This window comes from Pinus tabuliformis, chromosome X (assembly GCF_031772625.1).
Source record: "Pinus tabuliformis cultivar Carrire ecotype Pingquan chromosome X, CPIR1, whole genome shotgun sequence".
Taxonomy (NCBI): Eukaryota; Viridiplantae; Streptophyta; class Pinopsida; order Pinales; family Pinaceae; genus Pinus; species Pinus tabuliformis.
The window spans coordinates 408,070,924-408,093,333 of record NC_142308.1 but is presented as its reverse complement, the minus strand read 5'-3'; the positions used below and the strand labels follow the sequence as shown (position 1 = coordinate 408,093,333).

Here is a 22,410-nt window from a genome sequence, read left to right as displayed (position 1 = left end):
TGATCAGTCATTCTATTCTCTAGAGCGGGGTCTGCTAAGAGAGATAGAATCAATGATCGGAGTTGCAGCTGAGGGGCATTGAGTATAGAGAGACAGAGAGGCAGAGATAGTGCCGGGAGATTAGCGCAGAAGCCAGAGAGAGTGACGCAGTAGCAGCCAGGGCTCACGCAGGGCCACGAAGAGACAACCAAGAGTTGCGCAGTGCTTCAGAGAGGCCAGTGTTGCAACGCAAAGGGCCAAAAGGCTGACGTAGTGCCACCTGGGCTGACACAGGCCCATTTAGTGTGACATAAGGCCAGCGCTGGGCAGAGGGACAATGATGCAGTCCAGAAAGGCAAACGTTGGGGTTTCTAGGGTAGATTGGAGCTGAGGAACTACCGGAGGGTTTATCCGGGACATTTGTCTTAGGTTGAGAGGTACTACTGCCAAGGGCATTCTCTGTTGGGTAAGTCGGATATGACACCTAGATTGTACTCTGAAATTGCTTAGTAAGAAAACCCTCAGATAGCTGCATCGATTTGCCCGCATTGGGTTTTTCCAGGGACATTGGTCCAAAAATAACGGTGTCATTGTGTGTGCTTGTTTCTATTTCCTTCAGTTGATGATCTGTAATACGTTGAGCATGCACTAGTGTTTGTTTTCAATATTTTCATTATAAATAACTTGTTACTAACGGAACAAGTAGGTAGGAATAAATCAGTAAAGTGCATGGAGGGTTTTTAACTGGTAGACTTAGAAACTTCAACATGGTATCATAGGGTGGTTGCAGATCACAGGAGAACTGAGGACATCAGCTGAGCGGAGCAATAGTAGCAAAAAACAGCTGTCCCGAGTGACATAAACTGTTTCTAGCAGAGCAGTAACAAGTGAAGGGTGACGCAGTGCCTGCATCATCAAGGGTGAGCCAGGAAGAGGTAGCGCAGAGGCTAAGGGAGGCAAAGGGAGACTCACGCAGAAGCTAGGAGGGTTGACGCAGTTGATTGAGGAGGCTGGATTACTGGTGCGGGGATTGCGCAGAGCCTAGGAGCTCTCACCTTCAGGTTGTTGCGGTTTAGGAGGCTGCGGGAAAGTTGCATAGTGGAGTTGGTGAGGTACTGTAGTTAGAACAGTACCTGACAGGGCAAGGCCAAGAGGAGGGAGTTGCTGCCGAGGGTTTCTAGCCAAGAAATCCGGATCAATGGTGCGGTTGCACAGATGATCAGAGTAGGGGGCATCTCGACATCGGAAGGAGGTTTTCCAGGAGGGAAATCGAGACTCAGAGGGAGTCACATTGAGAACTTCCAGGAGGGAATTAGAAGAGCATCATGGCACTACACGGAGTAAGAGACCAGGACAGGCTGGACGGAGCGTCAAACTTCGCAGTCTGGAAGGCCAGAATCTTATCCGTACTTGACAGAAATCGTGTCAAGCACTTCGCCTTGAAGACGATAGCTATCCCAGTCGACCCAGATGAGAACGACAAGTACGAGGAGGCAATGGCGAGGGCCAAGAGCATCATCCTTGATGGGGTCAAAGACCATGTAGTACCACACATTGCCGAGAAGGAAACGACAAATGAGATGTGGGAGGCCCTAAAGAAATTGTACTAACATACTTTTGTGTAGAGAAGAATGTTACTAGAAAATTAGTTGAGGTCATATCAGATGAAGAAGGGAGAACCGATTGACACCTTCCTCAGAGAATTGAATGAGATCCGAGATCAGTTGATTGCCATAGAAGCCACACCGGATCAGGAATTGATGGTGAGGACAACCCTGAATGCGGTCTTAGAAAACCGGGAAGTATTTGTTCAGCGTATACTGGGCTGAGGGACACTTCCACCTTGGGATGTGATGTGGGCGGCTCTTTGCCAAGAAGCGATCAGACGACAGTCAAAGGCAGGTAGCAGCAATAAGGGGATCAGAGTCAAAAAGGAAGAGGAGGAAGATGTTGCCCTAGCATTTGAGGGAAAGCAAGAAAAGCGGAAGAAGAAGGATCTCTCCAAAATCAAGTGTTTCCACTGTGAGGAGCTGGGTCATTATGCGACGCAGTGTCTAAGGAAGAAGAGTAAGGGATAGTCTTTCGAGACCAAGGCAGCGCCAACAAGGGCAGAGAAAGAAGTGGAGACAGATGATGATTGTGCCATGAGTGCGCACACACCACTTGAGCAGAAGTGGGGAGACATCGAGCTATGGTCAGGTGGACTACAGGGGATGAGGGGCAGGATCCTCGAGATACCCAGCCTCTTGGATTAGACCTTGCTACGGGAGCGTCGAAGAGTAGTAGGACTGGCTAATGTGGGTAGAGATGGATGTGGATGGAGCAGACAACGTGAGGCTAGCAGGCTGCAACAATGTGAGAGGCACGGGAGTGTTGCACCATTGTAGGATGGCACAGAGAGGTGTGCAACGGTGCGAGATGCAGGGAGTTGTTGCAGCAACGCAAAGGTCAGAGAGGGAGCACTTGTCAGCGGTAGAGGGAGCTTTAGCATCAGGACGGTCTCTAGCCCAACAAAGAGGTCAGAGTTGGGAGATCAGTTACTTGGTTTTCAGTAACTGAGTTGCAGTGCAATAGTGGGCAACACGGTGCAGCATGATGAGAGGAGTTGCAGTGTGGATGCAATGTTGGGAGAAAGGTCTAGCAGCGACATAGATGCAAAGGGAGCTGTCGTACAGATGCAGCAGTGGCAGTGGCAGAACCATGGGCAGCAGTACTGGATACATCAGTGCAGAGGATGGTGGGCAACAGGCCTAGCATCAGCACAGGGACCGATTCCGGATGATCAGAGTAATACTCAGTGAGGAGTATTGCTAGAGCACAGTCCTCGCTAAGAGGGAGTGTTGATTTGTGGTAGCATCGGATGTGCTATAGCCACGAAATTTGGTGGAGAAGTTGGGGCACATGAGATCTCCAATACCGAGAAAGGGTTTGGGCAGATTCTAAATAGTGCAAGATATTTTAAATTAATTAATATTTTTAATGGAGTTCCAAAGTCTAAACTTAGGGAAATTAAAATATTAATCTGGATTAATATAAAACTGTGTTAGAATGGTCCAAAAGACATGGATCAAGGCAGATCTAATCTTAGCCATTGATTAGGGACTTAATCTCGACCGTTGATATGTAAACAAGAAAAGTATAAGAGGAGGCTTGAGGGTCACTTGGAGAGCACACCAGATGTTCAGTCATTCTATTTTCTAGAGCGGGGTTTTCTAAGATAGATAGAATCAATGATTGGAGTTGCAGCTGAGGGGCATTGAGTACAGAGAGGCAAAGAGGCAGAGATAGTGCTGGAAGATCAGCGTAGAAGCTAGAGAGAGTGATATAGTAGCAGCCAGGGCTCATGCAGGGCCATGTAGAGGCAACCAAGAGCTGCGCAGTGCTTCAGAGAGATCAACATTGCTAACGCAGAAGGCTAGAAGGCTGATGCAGGGCCTCCTGAGGTTGACACAGGCCCATTCAGGGTGACGCGGCACTAGCGCTGGGCAGAGAGAGGCTGACGCAGTCCAGAAAGGCAGACGTTGGGGTTTCTGGGGCAGATTGGAGCCGAGGAACTGCCGGAGGGTTTATCCGAGGTTTCAGCCGGGACATTTGTCTCAGACTGAGAGGTACTACTGCCAAAGGCATTCTATGTTGGGTACGCTGGATTTGGCACCCAAATTGTGCTCTGAAATTTCTTAATAAGAAAACCTTCAGATAGTTGCACCGGTTTTCCCGCATTGGGTTTTTCCAGGGACATTGGTCCAACAATAACGGTGTCATTGTGTTTGCTTGTTTTTGTTTCCTTTAGTTGATGATCTTAATATGTTGAGCATGCTCTAGTGTTTATTTTCAGTATTTACATTGTAAATAACTTGTTAGTAACAGAACAAGTAGGTAGGAATAAATCAGTAAAGTGCATGGAGGGTTTTTAACTGGTAGACTTAGAAACTTCAACATGGTATCAGAGGGTGGTTGCAAATCATAGGACAATTGAGGACAACAGCTGAGTAGAGCAATAGCAGCGGAAAACAGCTATCCCGAGTGACAGAAGTTGTTTCTAGCAGAGAAGCAACAAGGGAAGGGTGATGCAGTGCCTGCGTCATCAATGGTGAGCCAGGAAGAGGCAGCGCACAAGCTAAGGGAGGCAAAGGGAGACTCACGCAGAAGCTAGGAGCGCTGATGCAGTTGGTTGAGGAGGCCAGATTACTGGTGCGGGGATTGTGCAGAGCCTAGTAGCTCTCACCTTCAGGGTGCTGCGGTTTAGGAGGCTGTGGGAAAGTTGTAGAGTGGAGCTAGTGAGGTACTGTAGTCAGAACAGTACCTGACAGGTCAAGGCCAAGAGGAGGGAGTTGCTACCGAGGGTTTCTAGCCAAGAAATCCGGATTAGTGGTGTGATTGCACAGATGATCAGAGTAGGGGGCATCTCGACATCGGCAGAAGGATTTCCAGGAGGGAAATTGAGACTCAGAGGGAGTCACATTGACAACTTCCAGGAGGGAAGTAGAAGAGCATCATGGCACTACACGGAGTAAGAGACCAAGACAGGTTGGACAGAGCGTCAAACATCGTAGTCTGGAAGGCCAGAATCTTATTCGTACTTGACAGAAATCGTGTCAAGCACTTCGCCTTGAAGACGATAGCTATCCCAGTCGACCCAACTGAGAACGAAAAGTACGAGGAGGTAATGGCGAGGGCCAAGAGCATCATTCTTGACTGGGTCAAGGACCATGTAGTACCACACATTGCCGAGAAGGAAACAACAAATGAGATGTGGGAGGCCCTAAAGAAATTCCACCAACATACTTTTGTGCAGAGAAGAATGTTACTAGAAAATCAATTGAGGTCATATCAGATGAAGAAGGGAGAACTGATTGACATCTTCCTCGATGGACTGGATGAGATCTGAGATCAGTTGACTGCCATAGAAGCCACGCCGGATTAGGAATTGATGCTGAGGACAACCCTGAATGCAGTCTCAAAAGATTGGGAGGTATTTGTCCGGAGTATATTGGGTAGAGACACACTTCCATCTTGGGATGAGATGTGGGCACCTCTTCGCCAAGAAGAGATCAGATGGTAGTCAAAGGCAGGAAGCAACGGTAGGGGATTAGAGTCAAAAAGGAAGAGGAGGAAGATGTTGCCCTAGCATTTAAGGGAAAGCAAGAAAAGCGGAAGAAGAAGGATCTCTCCAAGGTCAAGTGCTACCATTGTGGGGAGCTGGGTTATTATGCGACTCAGTGTCCAAGGAAGAAGAGTAAGGGAGAGTCTTCCGAGACTAAGGCAGCGCCAGTAAGGGCAGAGAAGGAAGTGGAGATAGACGATGATTGTGCCATGAGTGCACACGCACCACTTGAGCGGAAGTGGGGAGACATCGAGCTGTAGTCAGGCGAACTACAGGCGATGAGGGGCAGGATCCTCGAGGTACCCAGCCTCTTGGATTAGACCTTTGCTACGGGAGCCCCGAAGAGTAGTAGGACTGGCTGATGTGGGTAGAGATGGATGCGGATGGAGCAGCAGAGAGAGCTACAGTGCAGGTGTCTTGAGAGAGCGCGAGGCTAGCACGTTGTAACAGTGTGAGAGGCACGGGATTGTTGCACCGGTGCAGTATGGCACAAAGAGGTGTGCAATGGTGCAAGATGCAGGGAGTTGTTGCAATAGCACCAAGGTTAGAGAGGGAGCACTTTTCAAAAGTAGAGGGAGCTTCAGCATCAGGAGGGTCTCTAGCCCAATAGAGAGGTCAGAGTTGGGAGATTAGTTACTTACTTCTCAGTAATTGAGTTGCAGTGTAGTATTGGGCAGCATGATGCAGCATGATGAGAGGAGTTGCAGTGCGGATGCAGTGTTGGGAGAAAGGATCAGCAGTGGCACGGATGCAGAGGGAGTTGTCATACAGATGCAGTAGTGGCAGTGGCAGAACCATGGGCAGCAGTACAGGATATAACAGTGCAGAGGATGGTGGGCAACAGGCCTAGCATCAACGCAGGGACTGATGCCGGATGATCAGAGTAATACTCGGTGAGGAGTATTGTTAGAGCACAGTCCTCGCTAAGAGGGAGTGTTGATTTGTGGTAGCATCGGATGTGCTCTATTCATGGAATTTGGTGGAGAGGTTGGGGCACATGAGATCTCCAATACCCAGAAAGGGTTTGGGTAGATTCTAAACAGTTTAGGAGATATTAAAATAATTAATATTTTTAATGGAGTCTCTAAGTCTAAACTTATGGAAATTAAAACATTAATGTGGATTAATATAAAACTGTGTTAGAATGGTCCAAAAGACATGGATCAAGGTAGATCTAATCTTAGCCGTTGATTAGGGAATTAATCTCGGCCGTTGATATGTCAACGAGAAAAGTATAAGAGGAGGCTTGAGGGTCATTTGCAGAGCACACCAGAAGATCAGTCATTCTATTCTCTAGAGAGGGGTTTGCTAAGAGAGATAGAATCAGTGATTGGAGTTGTAGCTGAGGGGCATTGAGTATAGAGAGACAAAGAGGCAAAGATAATGCTGGGAGATCAGAGCAGGAGCCAAAGAGAGTGACGCAGTAGCAGCCAAGGCTCACGTAGGGCCACGCAGAGGCAGCCAGGAGCTGCACAGTGCTTCAGAGATGCCAGCGTTGCTAACACGGAGGGCTAGAAGGCTGACGCAGGGCCTTCTGACGCTGATGTAGGCCCATTCAGGTTGACGCAGGGCCAGCACTGGGCAGAGAGAGGCTGACGCAGTCCAGAAAGGAAGACGCTGGGGTTTTTGGGGCAGGTTGAAGCTAAGGAACTGCCGGATTATTTATATGGGGTTTCAGCCAAGACATTTGTCTCAGACTGAGAGGTACTACTGCCAAGGGAATTCTCTGTTGGGTAAGCCGGATTTGGCAGCGAGATTGTACTATGAAATTTTTTAATAAGAAAACCCTCAAATAGTTGCACCGGTTTTCCGACATTGGGTTTTTCCGGGGACATTGGTCCAAAAATAATGGTGTCATTGTGTGTGTTTGTTTCTGTTTCCTTCAGTTGATCATCTGTAATATGTTGAGCATGCACTAGTATTTTTTTTAGTATTTACATTGTAAATAACTTGTTAGTAACGGAACAAGTAGGTAGGAATAAATCAGTAAAGTGCATGGAGGGTTTTTGAGTGGTAGACCTAGAAACTTCAACATCTTGCTTCAGAGTTTGAGATGAAGGATATCGGCTTGATGCATTATTTTCCGGTATTGGAGGTGTGGCAGGAGGAGGGGCATTTCTTCCTGGGACAAGGGAAGTACATTGTGGATATTCTTAGCAGATTTCACATGGAGGACTACAAACCCATGTCTACACCTATGATCACTACCTGGAAGAAGCTTCACGCTTCTGATTCCGAGTTAGTGGATCCTACTCTATACAGATAGCTGATTGGTTGTTTGATGTCTTTGGTCAACACTCGACCAGATATATGTTTTGTAGTTAACACTCTGAGTTAGTTCATGTGTGAGCCCAAGAGAGTGCACTGGGTGGTTGTAAAACACATTCTTTGTTACTTGCAGGGGACTGTGGATTTTGGTCTGGATTATAGACAGGGTGATGGAGTGAGACTGGCACGGTACATGGATTCATATTGGGCAGGTTGTGCTTCAGATAGGAAGAATACTTTTGGGTGCTATTTTGGGTTGGGTTCGGCAGTTGTGTCGTCGATCAGCCGAAAACAACAGTCAGTTTCATTGAGCTCAGCTGAGGCAGAGTATATGGCTGCTAGTTTGGCTAGTTGTGAGGCCATATGGCTTCGCAAGATGTTGTTTGGTATATTTGGTCAAGCATTGAGACCTTCAATAATTTATTGTGATAATCAGAGTTGCATAAAATTCATGGAGAACCTAGTTTTTCATGACAGGTCAAAGCGTATAGAGATCAAGTATCACTTCATTAGAGACTATGTCTAAAAGGGCGCTAGCAAGCTTGAGTACCTTTCCACAAATGAGTAGGTAGCGGACATTTTCACCAAGCCTTACCATGGGGCAAGTATGTCTACTTCAGAGACAAGATGGGAGTGGTGAGGAACACTTTGCTCGTGTAGAGGAAGTGTTAAAATTTGGGTACCAGAGGACAAGTGGTTCCGTAAGGCTTTGATCTTTGGCCTAGGGAAAAGTGTTCAAATTTTTTTTTTTACTTTTCTCCTAGAGTACTGTAGAACCATGGGCAGCAGTACAGGATATAGCAGTGCAGAGGATGGTGGGCAACAGGCCTAGCATCAACGCAGGGACTGATGCCGGATGATCAGAGTAATACTCGGTGAGGAGTATTGTTAGAGCACAGTCCTCGCTAAGAGGGAGTGTTGATTTGTGGTAGCATCGGATGTGCTCTACTCACGGAATTTGGTGGAGAGGTTGGGGCACATGAGATCTCCAATACCCAGAAAGGGTTTGGGCAGATTCTAAACAGTTCAGGAGATATTAAAATAATTAATGTTTTTAATGGAGTCTCTAAGTCTAAACTTATGGAAATTAATATATTAATGTGGATTAATATAAAACTATGTTAGAATGGTCCAAAAGACATGGATCAAGGTAGATCTAATCTTAGCCGTTGATTAGGGAATTAATCTTGGCCGTTGATATGTGAACGAGAAAAGTATAAGATGAGGCTTGAGGGTCACTTGCAGAGCACACCAGAAGATCAGTCATTCTATTCTCTAGAGAGGGGTTTGCTAAGAGAGATAGAATCAGTGATCGGAGTTGTAGCTGGGGGCATTGAGTATAGAGAGACAAAGAGGCAGAGATAGTGCCGAGAGATCAGCGCAGGAGCCAAAGAGAGTGACGCAGTAGCAGCCAGGGCTCACGCAAGGCCACGCAGAGGCAGCCAGGCGCTGCACAGTGCTTCAAAGATGCCAGCGTTGCTAACACGGAGGGCTAGAAGGCTGACGCAGGGCCTTCTGAGGCTGATGTAGGCCCATTCAGGTTGACGCAGGGCCAACACTGGGCAGAGAGAGGTTGACGCAGTCCAGAAAGGAAGACGCTGGGGTTTTTGGGGCAGGTTGAAGCTAAGGAACTACCAGATTGTTTATCTGGGGTTTTAGCCAAGACATTTGTCTCAGACTGAGAGGTACTACTACCAGGGGAATTCTCTGTTGGGTAAGCCGGACTTGGCACCTAGATTGTACTTTGAAATTTTTTAATAAGAAAACTCTCAAATAGTTGCACCAGTTTTCCCACATTGGGTTTTTCCGGGGACATTGGTCCAAAAATAATGGTGTCATTGTGTGTGCTTGTTTCTGTTTCCTTCAGTTGATGATCTGTAATATGTTGAGCATGCACTAGTATTTTTTTTAGTATTTACATTGTAAATAACTTGTTAGTAACGGAACAAGTAGGTAGGAATAAATCAGTAAAGTGCATGGAGTGTTTTTAAGTGGTAGACTTAGAAACTAAAACATCTTGCTTTAGAGTTTGAGATGAAGGATATCGGCTTGATGCATTATTTTCTGGTATTGGAGGTGTGGCAGGAGGAGGGGCATTTCTTCCTGGGACAAGGGAAATACATTGTGGATATTCTTAGCAGATTTCACATGGAGGACTACAAATCCATGTCTACACCTATGATCACTACCTAGAAGAAGCTTCATGCTTCTGATTCCGAGTTGGTGGATCCTACTCTATACAGATAGCTGATTTGTTGTTTGATGTATTTGGTCAACACTCGACCAGATATATGTTTTGTAGTTAACACTATGAGCTAGTTCATGTGTGAGCCCAGGAGAGTGCACTGGGTGGTCGTAAAACACATTCTTCGTTACTTGCAGGGGACTGTGGATTTTGGTTTGGATTATAGACAGGGTGATGGAGTGAGACTGGCACGGTACACGGATTCAGATTGGGCAGGTTGTGCTTTACATAGGAAGAATACTTTCGGGTGCTATTTTGGGTTGGGTTCGGCAGTTGTGTCGCGGATCAGCCGAAAACAACAGTCAGTTGCATTGAGCTCAGCTGAGGCAGAGTATATGGCTGCTAGTTTGGCTAGTTGTGAGGCCATATGGCTTCGCATGATGTTGTTTGGTCTATTTGGTCAAGCATTGAGACCTTCAATAATTTATTGTGATAATCAGAGTTGCATAAAATTCACGGAGAATCCAGTTTTTCATGACAGGTCAAAGCGTATAGAGATCAAGTATCACTTCATTAGAGACCATGTCCAAAAGGGCGCTAGCAAGCTTGAGTACCTTTCCACAAATGAGCAGGTAGCGGACATTTTCACCAAACCCTTACCACGGGGCAAGCATGTCTACTTCAGAGACAAGATGGGAGTGGTGAGGAACACTTTGCTTGTGTAGAGAAAGTGTTAAAATTTGGGTACCATAGGACAAGTGGTTCCGTAAGGCTTTGATCTTTGGCCTAGGGAGAAGTGTCCAATTTTTTTTTTTTTAACTTTTCTCCTAAAGTGACTTTATAAGATGTAAAGTCAATTTAATTTAAAAGTGACTTTATAAGTGGTAAAGTTACATTCTACTTTAAAGTCGATGAAGAATTAGAAAGTGAAAAAGTGACTATGGAAATAAAAGGCTAAGTGTGTCTTTATTTAAGTGGGTGAGTTAAAAAATAGAATGTGAGAACTAAATGCACATCTATTCTCCTCTCTAGATCTAAATGAATCTTAGCCATTAGATCTTAGGGTAACCCAAGAGGTCATTTAGAGAGTAAAAGGAGAAAAGAAGATGAAAGATCATTTATTTTTTCATGAGCATTTGAGAGAAAGAGAAGAGAGAGCAAGGAGAAAATTTCTGAGTAGTGAGGAAGTGAAGGAGAGCAACAAGAAGACATTTCAACAAATCTCGGCAGCAACATTTATTGTCACGCATCCCAAGGCAAAACCGTATAGCAGGAAAAGGCATAGATAATGAGGAAGAGGGACACCAGCAAGGGCACAAATTTCGAGGTAGCTGTACTGCATCCGTACGGTCTGTATAGTCCATACAAGAAGTTTTGGGCACATTTTTCGAGGCAGGCCATACATCATTTAATGCTGTTTTATTGCTGGAAAAATTCATGTTTTGGCTGTTTTTTTTTGGCACGATTTTCGAGGTGGAGTTCAAGCACGGAAATCGAGATGAGTTGTAATTTGTGGTTGCTGGAATTTTTACTATGTATTTCAGTTTCTCTGTAAAAGCATTTTCAAGAATAAAGAAGAGCTCTCAAACTGGTTTTTCCCAAGAGTTGTAGAGGGTTTTTCCGGGGTCACATTGACCAAAAATCACTGTGTTATTTTCTGTATGTGGCTGTCATAATTTTGCTGTGTTTTATTTCTGCAATTTCAGCGGTTGTGAAATCTCTAAATTTGTGTTTTTTAGAAAAATATTGTCATTTCCAGATTTTAGAATTTTTATCATGCTTGGATTTAAAACTAAATGCATGGAGTGATAAGGAAAACTAATAACTGGAGCGGGGGTCCAAAAATAGCGGTGTCACTTGTGTGTTTGCTATTTCTTTCAGTTGTTGATCTGTAGATGGTTGAGACTATATTGTGTTTATTTCGATGTTTATATGTTTAAATAACTTGTTTGTAATTAACAGGTAGGAGAAATAAACCAGAAGAATACAAATAAAATTTCTAGCGGGTAATACTTAGAAATTTCAACAATTGATCCAAGGGAAATCGATTTTCCTCTATTTATATGAAGGTAGCCAAGTTTAATTATCCTAAAATAGATAAAAAATTCCCTGAAATATAATTAAATCCATGATACAAGGTGGATAGGTCACAAACCTACCCCCAAAGATTGCCAAATCAATGAAATAAGATGAAATCAAGACTCAATTAGTTCACACATGTGAGTCTAATGTCCTCCAAAGGTGATGCCATCATCAAAAGAAGTGCAATGCCCATCAAGACATAACTTATGCTATTAATTTATATGTCAAGTAAAAAGAAGTGAAGCACATTGCTGCTCAGATATATATTTCAGATTCGACCATAATGCTGGAAGTTGTATGAAATAGATCCAGGGAACCTCAAGTAAATGAGGTGAACAAAACCCACTGATTGACTGCTACCCAACTCCTTGCTGTTCCGATGGATGATGCTGCACCCCCTCATCTGCTAAAGCCCCTGTCTTAGGATTATGGTGTGGGCAATCCTGAATGAGATGATGGTGAGCCTGACAAGAAAGCATCCGTTAGGTAAATCCACAGTGCACTGAAATGAATGGAAACTTCTTCTATAGATCCACCTCCATATATACTCTCAGATTGGTCCGAAAGGAGTTACATCGACCATCTGTAATGAACATAAATATATAAATATGCATCAATAAATAATAATAATAATAATAAATGCAGTGAGACATCCTAACTAAGGGACATAGCTTTTTAAGATATATGCTGGATTTGGATTATAATAATCTATCACCCTTCTTGACTTCTTCAAATAAGTTTATAACGTTAAACCCTTTCGTACTCCTTTTTGTTTTTGTCTTTTTGCAATATAACTTTTTTGTATGGTTTGGCTTAGTATGATCAAGTGTTATATTCTTCCTCCAATGGCCTATTCAATTTATGGTTCATGGAATTGATTCTCTTCCTTTTAACTTGAATTTAGAATTTCCTTTTCTTGTAACTTCGCACATGCCAATTTTAGATTTGTTTTTGTGGCATTCACTCCAACAGTCATGGTGGTTGATGGCTTTGGTTGCAGTCCAATGAGATTGATATGAGTCCTTTACCTTAATAATACTTATTTGTATTTTTGTTTAAGGATGTGGTTTACTGAGATGTGGCCTTCCCTCACTTGTTGGGTTGTCATGACTCAGGTTGGCTGCTCTTACCAACCTTACAATTCAACACTTATGTTGAACTTGCAGTGGTTGATGTGACTGTATTATTTTCTCCTTCGTGGCTGTGATTCATTCCAACAATGCCAAACAGAAACTATGGCTATTCCAACATTTGGTGGTTATGGTGGCAATGAATGTAATTAACAAGTGGTTCCAGATGCGAATTCTTACCCATGGTTGCTGCTGCTGTTTGTTTCTTCCCCAAATATTATCCTGAGTCGACCCAATTATATGTTCTGCAACTTAAGGTGTGCCATCTTTTGAACTTTGTAGTGGTCCTGTGAGATCCAGTGCAATGGTGTTTTCCCCCATGCGATAGCTCGCCAGAATATAAATCAGTACTTGTATTTCTTTTTTTTGGTCTTCACAATAGGTTGCTTCTTTTACTGTCAGGCAGTGAAATACTTTGTTTTTCTTTATATATTTTTACAGTTTTAAATGACCTAGGGCCAATTTATAGTCAAAGATCAAGATCACAGAAACTCTGAAAAAAATGAGTGTGGCCAAAAGCTGGTTCAGAGAAGGTTTGGAAAAGATGTGTCCAAAGGTCGGATCAGAATGTGCCTCTGATACCAATTAAATGAACAAAGCTCATTTACTGACTTATGAAATGAATAATTCGGTTCATAAAATGAATATCCAAAATAAATAAGATAAAGTAGAAGAATCCATACGAATTAAGATATAGATTGATATGTGGTTACAATGCCATGTGATGGTGTACTTAAATGAATTGACTAGTCACAATTGGTTGATAGGTGATGCCCCATAATTAAGATGTGTCACTTAATTTTATTATTATTATTATTATTTATTATTTTGATATTTATTTAAATATTTTATGTTATTACAGGTGGTTTTGTTGGTAAAGTACATCTTGGAAGATGCCTGTTCTGGTGGCCTTTTGCATGTTCAGAATCCCATCATTATGTTATTGGTTTTATCTGTCTATTCCTGTTTCTCATACATCTACATTTCTCGATTTCTATATCTAATGTAGTAACAGAAGTTTCATTAATTCTCTTATGGGCTTAATGCCTCCCCAAAAGGTTATGGCATCACCACCAATTTTAGCTTTATAACTGTATGCTTGTAGATCTGCATTGGAGGTTATGGAGCAAACATTACAAGAAATGATTTCATACAAAACAGACAAAATTTCTGGTGCTTTTTGCACTTCATTAAAGCATCTCCATTCTTGGATTGATCTTTACAGGATTTATCAGGTGTGGACTTCAGCCATGCACGCCTCCAAAATACATTCTTTTCAAGGGCAAATCTCCAAAGTGCCAAATTTAGGGTAAATTCATTCTCCAGAAAGATATTTTTTAGTGATGGTTTTATCTTTGATGTTGAACCTGTTTATTGGGTTTATGATTCTAAAGTACTAACTGACAAGTTCCTTTCTTGCTTGTTAATTGCCAGTTATTTTTATTGTTTCCAAGTAATTACACATGCTCATTCGTTTGTTTCTCCATCTCTCTAATATTTGGAGGTGGAAATGAAGTCTGTTTCTTCTGTCCTTAATTGATGAAGTGAATAGCATATATGAGGTTTGCGATTTTTTTTTCTAATTCTCTGTCAACTATATCCGAGATGCTAAGTGCTTCTGGCTGATGCAGGATTCTGAGGCTGATGGTTCAAACTTCCATAATGCTAACTTACGGGAGTAAGTAACTATGTTCGCAGTTTGACATTCATTTCTTTCTTTGCAAGTCACGCAGATGGTTAAGTTGTTCATACAACACTAACAGGATGGTAGTCAGTGAAAGACTTGTTTTGTACAACTGCAAGGCAATGTAAGAGAGGAATTGGGTCCTAGTATTATTAGCATTAATACGTGCCAAGTCATTTAGTATAGTTACTGATCAGCCATAGTATATTTGTGCAATGAGTTCTTTGCTAAGCTACGGGGAACACTATATGTTGAACACAAACTTCTGCTGAAGTCCCTCTAATGTTCACAGTTCATCATCAAAATATTCCTTATACACAACTTGGTGATGACTACAATGGTCCATATGTTTTTTCTTATCACAGTATAGCAACAGGCACAAAATGTGATAAACATAGTACCTTGAAGTCTCATATCTCATGAGCAAGAATCAGAGTGCATGCATATAGGTACAATCCATCACTCAAACCTGGCTGGGATCTCATGGTACCCAGAAAGTGTGATAAAGATGAGTATGGTTTAACTGCAACAAATAAATAGTAATAATACAAGCTTAGGCACAGGCCTAGTAAATCATGGTAGTCACAATATACATATGCATGTACAGTTTGATCAAATAGTTGGTCATATGATCAGCACGGTCCAACTAAGAACATATCCCCTAAGATAAATATATTCAATGGAACCACATTTTCTTCTTGTTGAGCTTATGCTTATACTGAGAAGGCAGGGGACAAGGGGTGAATCTGTATAAGGTCCTTTTTATTTTTATTTTAAATGAACATTCATCGATTATACATTAACTTCAAAACATTAAGTGCATGTAAACCCAAATCATAGTACATAGAGTTTAATGTGGAAACCCTTACGGGAAAAAACCACAAAAATTTATCTTTATAAATGTCTGTAGGCACCAACCAACTGTTACAAAGCTTGTAGGCACCAAGCTACAAGAGACACCAATCTCCTTAGCTGAGCACCAACTCAGCAAAATATTGTTTAGGCACCAACATACTAGAGACATCAATCTCCTTGGCTAAGCACCAACTTAGCAAGACTTGTATAGGCACCAACCTAAGGTCTTCATACACATAGTACTTATGAATTCACTTGCATGCTTCATACTTCATGCATTTCACAACATCATCATACCCTTAACTTTCATGCTCTAGTGCCTCTCCTTGCTTCATACCCTAGACATAGCTTCAAACCCTAGTCAGATTTAGCCTTCATGCCCTAGTGAACCTCATAGTATCATTTCCCAGATAATCCTAGACTAGTGCACTTCACAACATCACAACCCCAAAACAACACACTTGATAGCATCGTAGATCTTAGTCCTTGATAGAGCTCCCTTAATGCTCCAGGAAAACTTCTTAGACTCCTCTTGCCCACCTTTAAACCCCAAGAATACTCCTCAATGTTGATTTTTCAAGTGCAATAGATACAAGCACAAATTTCTGAAATACGGATAATTACTCCTAATGGTGTAGATATTCTTTTAACACTTCTACTTTATCATTAAGCAATTACACTTTATAAATTCAACCATAAAAGCACAAGGACAGTAAAGATCACAATGCACAAAGAGAACGCAAGATTTACCTTGGGAAAACCCACTTGGGGGAAAAACCAACAACCTTTTTCTTAGAGAAATTATTCAGTTCAACAAGAGATACACCTAAATCTGTTAGTCAATATGATGGTTCAACTGACCTACAATGCTGTTGTAAAGCCTAGTCAACCAACCCTCTTGTCATTTCAATCTTTTGCCCAACAAATTTGGCCCTCTCTGATCCGCCAAAGCCAAATTTCAGCCTCCCAGAATCTACCCAGAAACTTGAGCCTATTGCCCAAAATATTTTGCCAATAATTTCGGCCCTGCTGCTTAGAAATTTCTGTCCATAATTTTGACCTGCTGCCTAAAATATGCCGAGAAAGTCACACGTGCAACGTAGAGAGAGATGGAAATATGTTTGAGATGAATTCATCCTTCTTGTCCTTCTTCAACCTTCTTTTTCTTCGCTTGGATGCCCAAAATATATCTTCTTTTGTGAGAGATCGAGTGCCTTATATATAGTGTTCTGCTTGTCTGAATGGGTGTCTTTTCATTGGGGCCGACTTGACTTGGAGGAAGGTCGACTTAAGAAGTTTGGAGCCAAAAATTCAAAATTCAAAATTCTCTTTTGAAATCGACATGAAGAACATGTCTTACATTAATCTTTTCAAGGGCTAATAAAAGAAAATGATATGAAGAACATGTCTTACATTTTTATTATATATTTCAAGGGCTAAAAATATAAATTAGGAAGACCTACCATAGCTACAAAATGTGACACTCCCTCTCAGTGAGGGAGGTATTCATAATGGCTATCTAGATGTTTTCATGTTGACAAATTTCTCTAAGAAAAGGTTATAACAAATCCAATTACCATAATCTGGTCAACAACTGTGACATATGGTAAATCAACAACATCAATTGCTTACCATAGTCCGGTCAACAACTGTGACACATGGTAAGCCGACAACATCAGCAGGTTACCATAATCTGGTCAACAACTGTGAAACATGATAAATCATTAGCATCAACTAGTCACCATGATTCTGTTTGGTGCCTCTGACCCATGGTATATAGACTAGTCCTGGTTCACCATCATCCTGGTCAATCTCTTTGATTCATGGTGAAACCCCAGGGACACATTCAATCCATTTGTGTAATTAGGTCACATGTCCAAAGGCTATGAAATTTCCACGATTGCAATTAACTAGATATTATTCTCCTAACTTGAGTAGTTTATTTGTCTTTTGTAAATTAATATTATGACAAACAACAAATAATTCACATTATAAGTAAAAAACGCTGCAAAACTTAGGCAATATTCACACACATAAAAATTTGAGACAATTATTTTTGGACAAATGTCCCTGGAAAAACCACAAAGGGAAAACTAGTGCAGTAGATGAGGGTTTTATTATTATTCAACAATTCGAGAGAAATTACAACTGGTTGTCGTTTACTAGCAAACCTTTGGCAAATACTGATCTTCACAGGAAAAATTTACTGGAGACCAACTGTCTCTTGTTGCTATTAATTGGGCCTCCTCCTAGCCACTCGTACTCCCTCTTGAAACTCGCACTGCCCCCCTGAAATGCGCAGATCTGGTTGAGGACAATTCACACAACCACAGGATCAATACCCAACAAGTCGTCCTACCTCCCTTTGCTTTTGAAACCCACTCGCTTTGCCTTCGACAAATAGACATGACCTCTAGCAACTGAGATGTGGTCTCCTCTGACAACTTGCAGTAGAAAATTTGGCTACTCGCACTAGCTGATGCAACCTCCTCTGCAGATGAACTCAACCTTCCTTTCCTGCCACTCTGACACTAGAAAATCACTAGGGATCTCTCCTCCAGGTTCTTGCTCCCAAATCTCTGTTGGAACCCTTGCCTTTGATGCTTCCGTAGCTTCAACTGTGCCCTTGCTGAATACTTGCAACTGGGTAGTCGAAGTGCTCAACTCACAACTGATACCATCTCCAAACACTTTAACTTGCTCTTATAATCTCTCGTTGGAGTCTCAATGACCACGATCACATCTCAATCGATGGCTAAGATAATCTTGACTCTGTCAATTAACTTTTCCGGAAGTCTTTAGAGAAAAATCAAACTTCCCCAATTAATTCACTTTAATTAACCACTTTTCCTAAGTTAGGAAATAATTAATTATGGCTAATTAATTTAATTGAGGTGTCTCCAATTCTTATCTCGCAAAACCTTTGCCGTGTTTTGGAGACCTTGTGTTCCTTAGTCTTTTAGACATCATAGAGACTAGAACACCTATTCACTGCTACCTCAAAAATTAACACTCCTTAGCGAGGAAGGTGTTCTCCACTACTCATTTGTTTCCTGAAGTGGACAAACTTTGCCCTGCCTAAGGCATTCGTGAGTATATTGGCTACCTGTTGGTTTGTGGGAACATCTTGTAGCTGAACTAATCCATGCTGCACAATCTTTGATTCTCTTGCTACATGATGTAACTGAACCATCCTGTGCTGCTATTGTGATACTCTGATCTCACACAGCTGATGCCTCTGCGTTGGAGTCTCTCTGGCTAGAACTGAACCTTGCTTTCTGCTGCTGGACAATCCACATTACCTTCCTCCTGCCTTGCGTTGTTGCCATCACTACACCTGTGTGTACTGATCTCTCACTGATCTATTGAGTCATTGCAACTGTCTTTGGAGTGTCTAACTGCGCCTAGCTAGCTCTGCACTATCTCTCAAGTAACTCACTGCGCCTTGTTGACCTTTCAATCTTCCTGCTACTTTAACTCTTGGGCTCTTGTAGCAAAGGTAAATGATCCACTGAGGAACACAAACAATTGGATTTGATCTACTGAGTTCAAAGGTCGGTTAGGGTTGGTGGTTAGGCTGACCCTGACCCAATGCTTGCGGCGCTAGGTGGAGGTGGGCCGACTCTGACCTAGGTCAGAGGTTGGGGGTTGGGCTTGACCTTTTGAAATTTAAAATGCGCCTCAGGGAAGGAGGGTTTACCCCAACTTCCCTTGGGATTTGCTCCTGCCACGTGGATTTGTCCATGGTGGCCATGCGCTAGGTGCCACATGGGTTCGTGGTGGGTCCTCATCACTTGCCATGTGGGCCTTTGTGGGGTTGCCACGTGGAGGTCATGGTGACGTGGCAGGGTGTAATTGGTCCATCTAGAAAGGGGCTTTACTTTTGATATGTAAGTTGGATTGAGATGAAATTTATATCATTAGAATCGTCTCGACGAGACGAACACAGTGATGTTGGTTATTTGGAATTCTGGAAAAGTCGAAAAAGTAAAAAAATTTAACTCTTGTTCCCATAACTATACCTTTCGGGTTGGGTCAACAGAATAACCACCTACTCCTAACTTTGGTTGGGTTTTGGGGTTGTAAGGGATGTGTTTACACCACCTATCTATTGAAATATGTAACTAGGTTTGGTCATCATAATGACATATGTAATCCTGATTTTATGTATTTAATGAAAAGAGAAAAATAAATATATTACTATTATTCCTGAGGCATCAGTTTCATGCTCAAGGGAATTTATTTTTAGGTCAAACACCCATTGAGTGCTTCTAGGTTTGTCATAAAGTCAATTGAGTCATTGTCATGTATTGAAGACCCATTTGGGAATGTTACATATTGTAAAGAAAATTTATTTGAGTCAAAATAGAGTCAAAAGATGCACCAAGGCCTCGCCATCGTGCAAAGATCAAGTCGGCCTACATGAAGGGACAAGTCGGCCTAAAGATAGCAATTCATAACCCTCAAAAGCTTGTAAATAAGAAGGAACCCGACCTCATTTGGGCATACTCTCAAGCAAGTTTGATCTCCTCAAGATATAAGCTAGAAAAGGACAAAGAAGCAGAAGAAAGTAAGATCAAAGTTTTGGGCCTCTCTCTCTCTCCCTCTCTCGTGTTAGGGTTTCTACATTTGCTGGGCCAATGTTGCAGTAATCGTTATCGGGATATTATCGGCGAGGGGAAAAATCGAAAAAAATTGTAAAAATCGGGAAAAAATCGGTAAAAATCGGGTAAAAATCGTAAAATTCAAAAATATTCATTTTTTTTTTCAGTTTTTTTAATATCTAAAGCATCTACAACATAAAATAAATACATTGACGCATAATTATGATAAAAGAACTAATATATAAGATGTGTAATATCATTTCTAGTGCTACATCACACATAACAGTGAATCATGTCTTGAATAGTAAGTCCTGACTCCTGAGTCCCAACTCAGCCTCAAAATATCAACAAAAAATATAATAATGTATCTCATATCATGAGTCATAATGTCATATACAATGAAATGAACCAAATAACTAAAGTCTAATACTATTGATTTCGTCTGCCCCTCTAGATGTAGATGCCGGTGGAGTTGGCAGTGGACTCTGTTGTGCTCGAGAAGCTGAAGAACTAGGAGCTACAGGAGGTAGACCACGTCCTCTATTGGTGATAGGGGTAGCTTGGGTAGGTTGTGTCACCTCCTCCTCCTCATAAAAAAATCAAGAAAAAAAAATAATTTTTTTTTCTAAGATATTTTCAAGTTATCGCGATTTTTTTGCAATTTTTTGTGAAAAAAATTAGCATAAAAATCGAGCGATAATATTGCCAAACTCAAAAATTCGCCATTTTCCGATTTTATCATGATTTTCACAACACTGTGTTGGGCAAGTCGAAGTGTTGGAAAACTGCTGGATCGAAGTCGCAGAAGAATTTGCTGGGCAGGTCGAAGTTGTAGAAGAATTTGCTGGGCAGGTAAAAGTTGTAGAAGAATTTGTTGTGCAGGTTGAAGTTGCAGAAGAATTCCCTGGGAAGGTTGAAGTTGCAGAAGAATTCACTTGGAAGGTCGAAGTTGCAGAAGAATTCACTGGGAAGGTGGAAGTTGTAGAAGAATTTGCTGGGCAGGTTGAAGTTGTAGAAAAATTTGCTGGGAAGTTGAAATTGTAGAAGTTACTGGAAAGCATTGACTTGGTTTTGGAGAGTCTTGGTCAAGGGTCATAGGTCTTGGAATTCATCAATTGAAGGTCTATAAGAAGAGAATAATTCTTGTGGGTTTTCTACTCAGTTGGAGAGGTTTTGGCCCTGGCTGATCGCTTATATCTTGTTTCTTTGTCTTATTGTTTTTAATGGTTTGATAGTTGTTTGATGAAGATAGTACTAATAATAATCAAGCGAAAGAAGAAAGCTAATCAAGTTAAGTATAAATACATCACAAGCAGCTATCAAGTTAAGAGAAATCATCTACTCTCGTTGCTGTTGGAAATAATACTGAGAGGGGGGGTGAATCAGTATTATCAGATCAATAAAACTTTTCAATACTCAGAAACATATACGCTACTTCAGTTAAGTGAACCAGCGTGTACACGCTACTGTGTCTAAAGAAACCAGCGTATAACCATAAAACTTATGATTCAGTTAGTTTATCTTCTGTAAATGCATCAGGACATTATTAACCATATTAAACATAAACAAATGCAGTATAATAGAACAAATCATCACACAAAAGCCACACACATGAACACCATGATATAAGGTGGAAACCCAATGTGGGTGAAAACCACCTGCTGCAAGTCGTCTCTATCTTTCTTTAATAAGAAACTTCAATTTACAATCTTTTGTACTGGTGCAGCCTTATACCAGTACGCAGGCTACAACCTTCTCTCGTTTTCCAAACTCTCCTGGAAGGGAGCTCCAACCCCCTTTTGTTCTTGTACTAGCTAAGATACTAGTACGTAGGTGCTGGCCTACAATCTTCTTTCCTTCAGGTACCACTTTTCATCAATTTTCAGACTGGATACTCCTGAAGCACAACATTTCAATCTGAAGACCACGATTCATTCACTTTTCATAGCAAATCACAGAAGCACAAAACAATCAATACTAGCATCATCAAACTTTGAATCACTGAACCACTGAAACCCTGTCAACGCCCAGTCACCAGAACACAGAGCAGACTACAGAACCCTGTAATAACAGACAGACCCAACTGCAACCCAAAAATCAAGTTTCAAGAGATATACGCTACTTCAATGAAACAAACCCGCGTATACACGCGCTTTTACCGAAGCCAACCTGCGTACAGATCTAAAAATAATTTCTCATAACTTGCAGCTGTACCAGTCATCAGTCATACTCAGAACATAACATTGCGTCAGTATGCAGATCTAAAAATATGCGTAATCAACCATATACCGATAGTTCATTTCAAACCATTTGATCCCGATTTATCCTTTCATAAACCGATCGATGTGATCTCTCCTTAGCTCAGATCAAGCAATGTAGCATCAACCCAGAACCTGCATACTAGATCTCTTTCTTCATTAGATATTCAAGACTTTTTCAATACACTAGCCTAATGATCTTCTTCTCCTTATATAGCATTAGGCCCTCCTCAATACCACGAGCCAAAACCATAGTAATAC

At 41.8% G+C, this 22,410-nt stretch overlaps 1 protein-coding gene across 1 annotated transcript in view; it reads left to right on the top strand.

Moving 5' to 3' along the window:
* LOC149140252 (uncharacterized) overlaps positions 1-22,410 on the top strand; it is a 221,480-nt gene that overhangs the window by 67,376 nt on the left and 131,694 nt on the right. The window contains exons 4-7 of the mRNA XM_089450939.1: positions 12,915-13,005; positions 13,611-13,694; positions 13,974-14,057; positions 14,380-14,426. Coding sequence (XP_089307065.1) covers positions 12,915-13,005; positions 13,611-13,694; positions 13,974-14,057; positions 14,380-14,426 — 306 coding nt within the window. The remainder of the gene's footprint in view (positions 1-12,914; positions 13,006-13,610; positions 13,695-13,973; positions 14,058-14,379; positions 14,427-22,410) is intronic.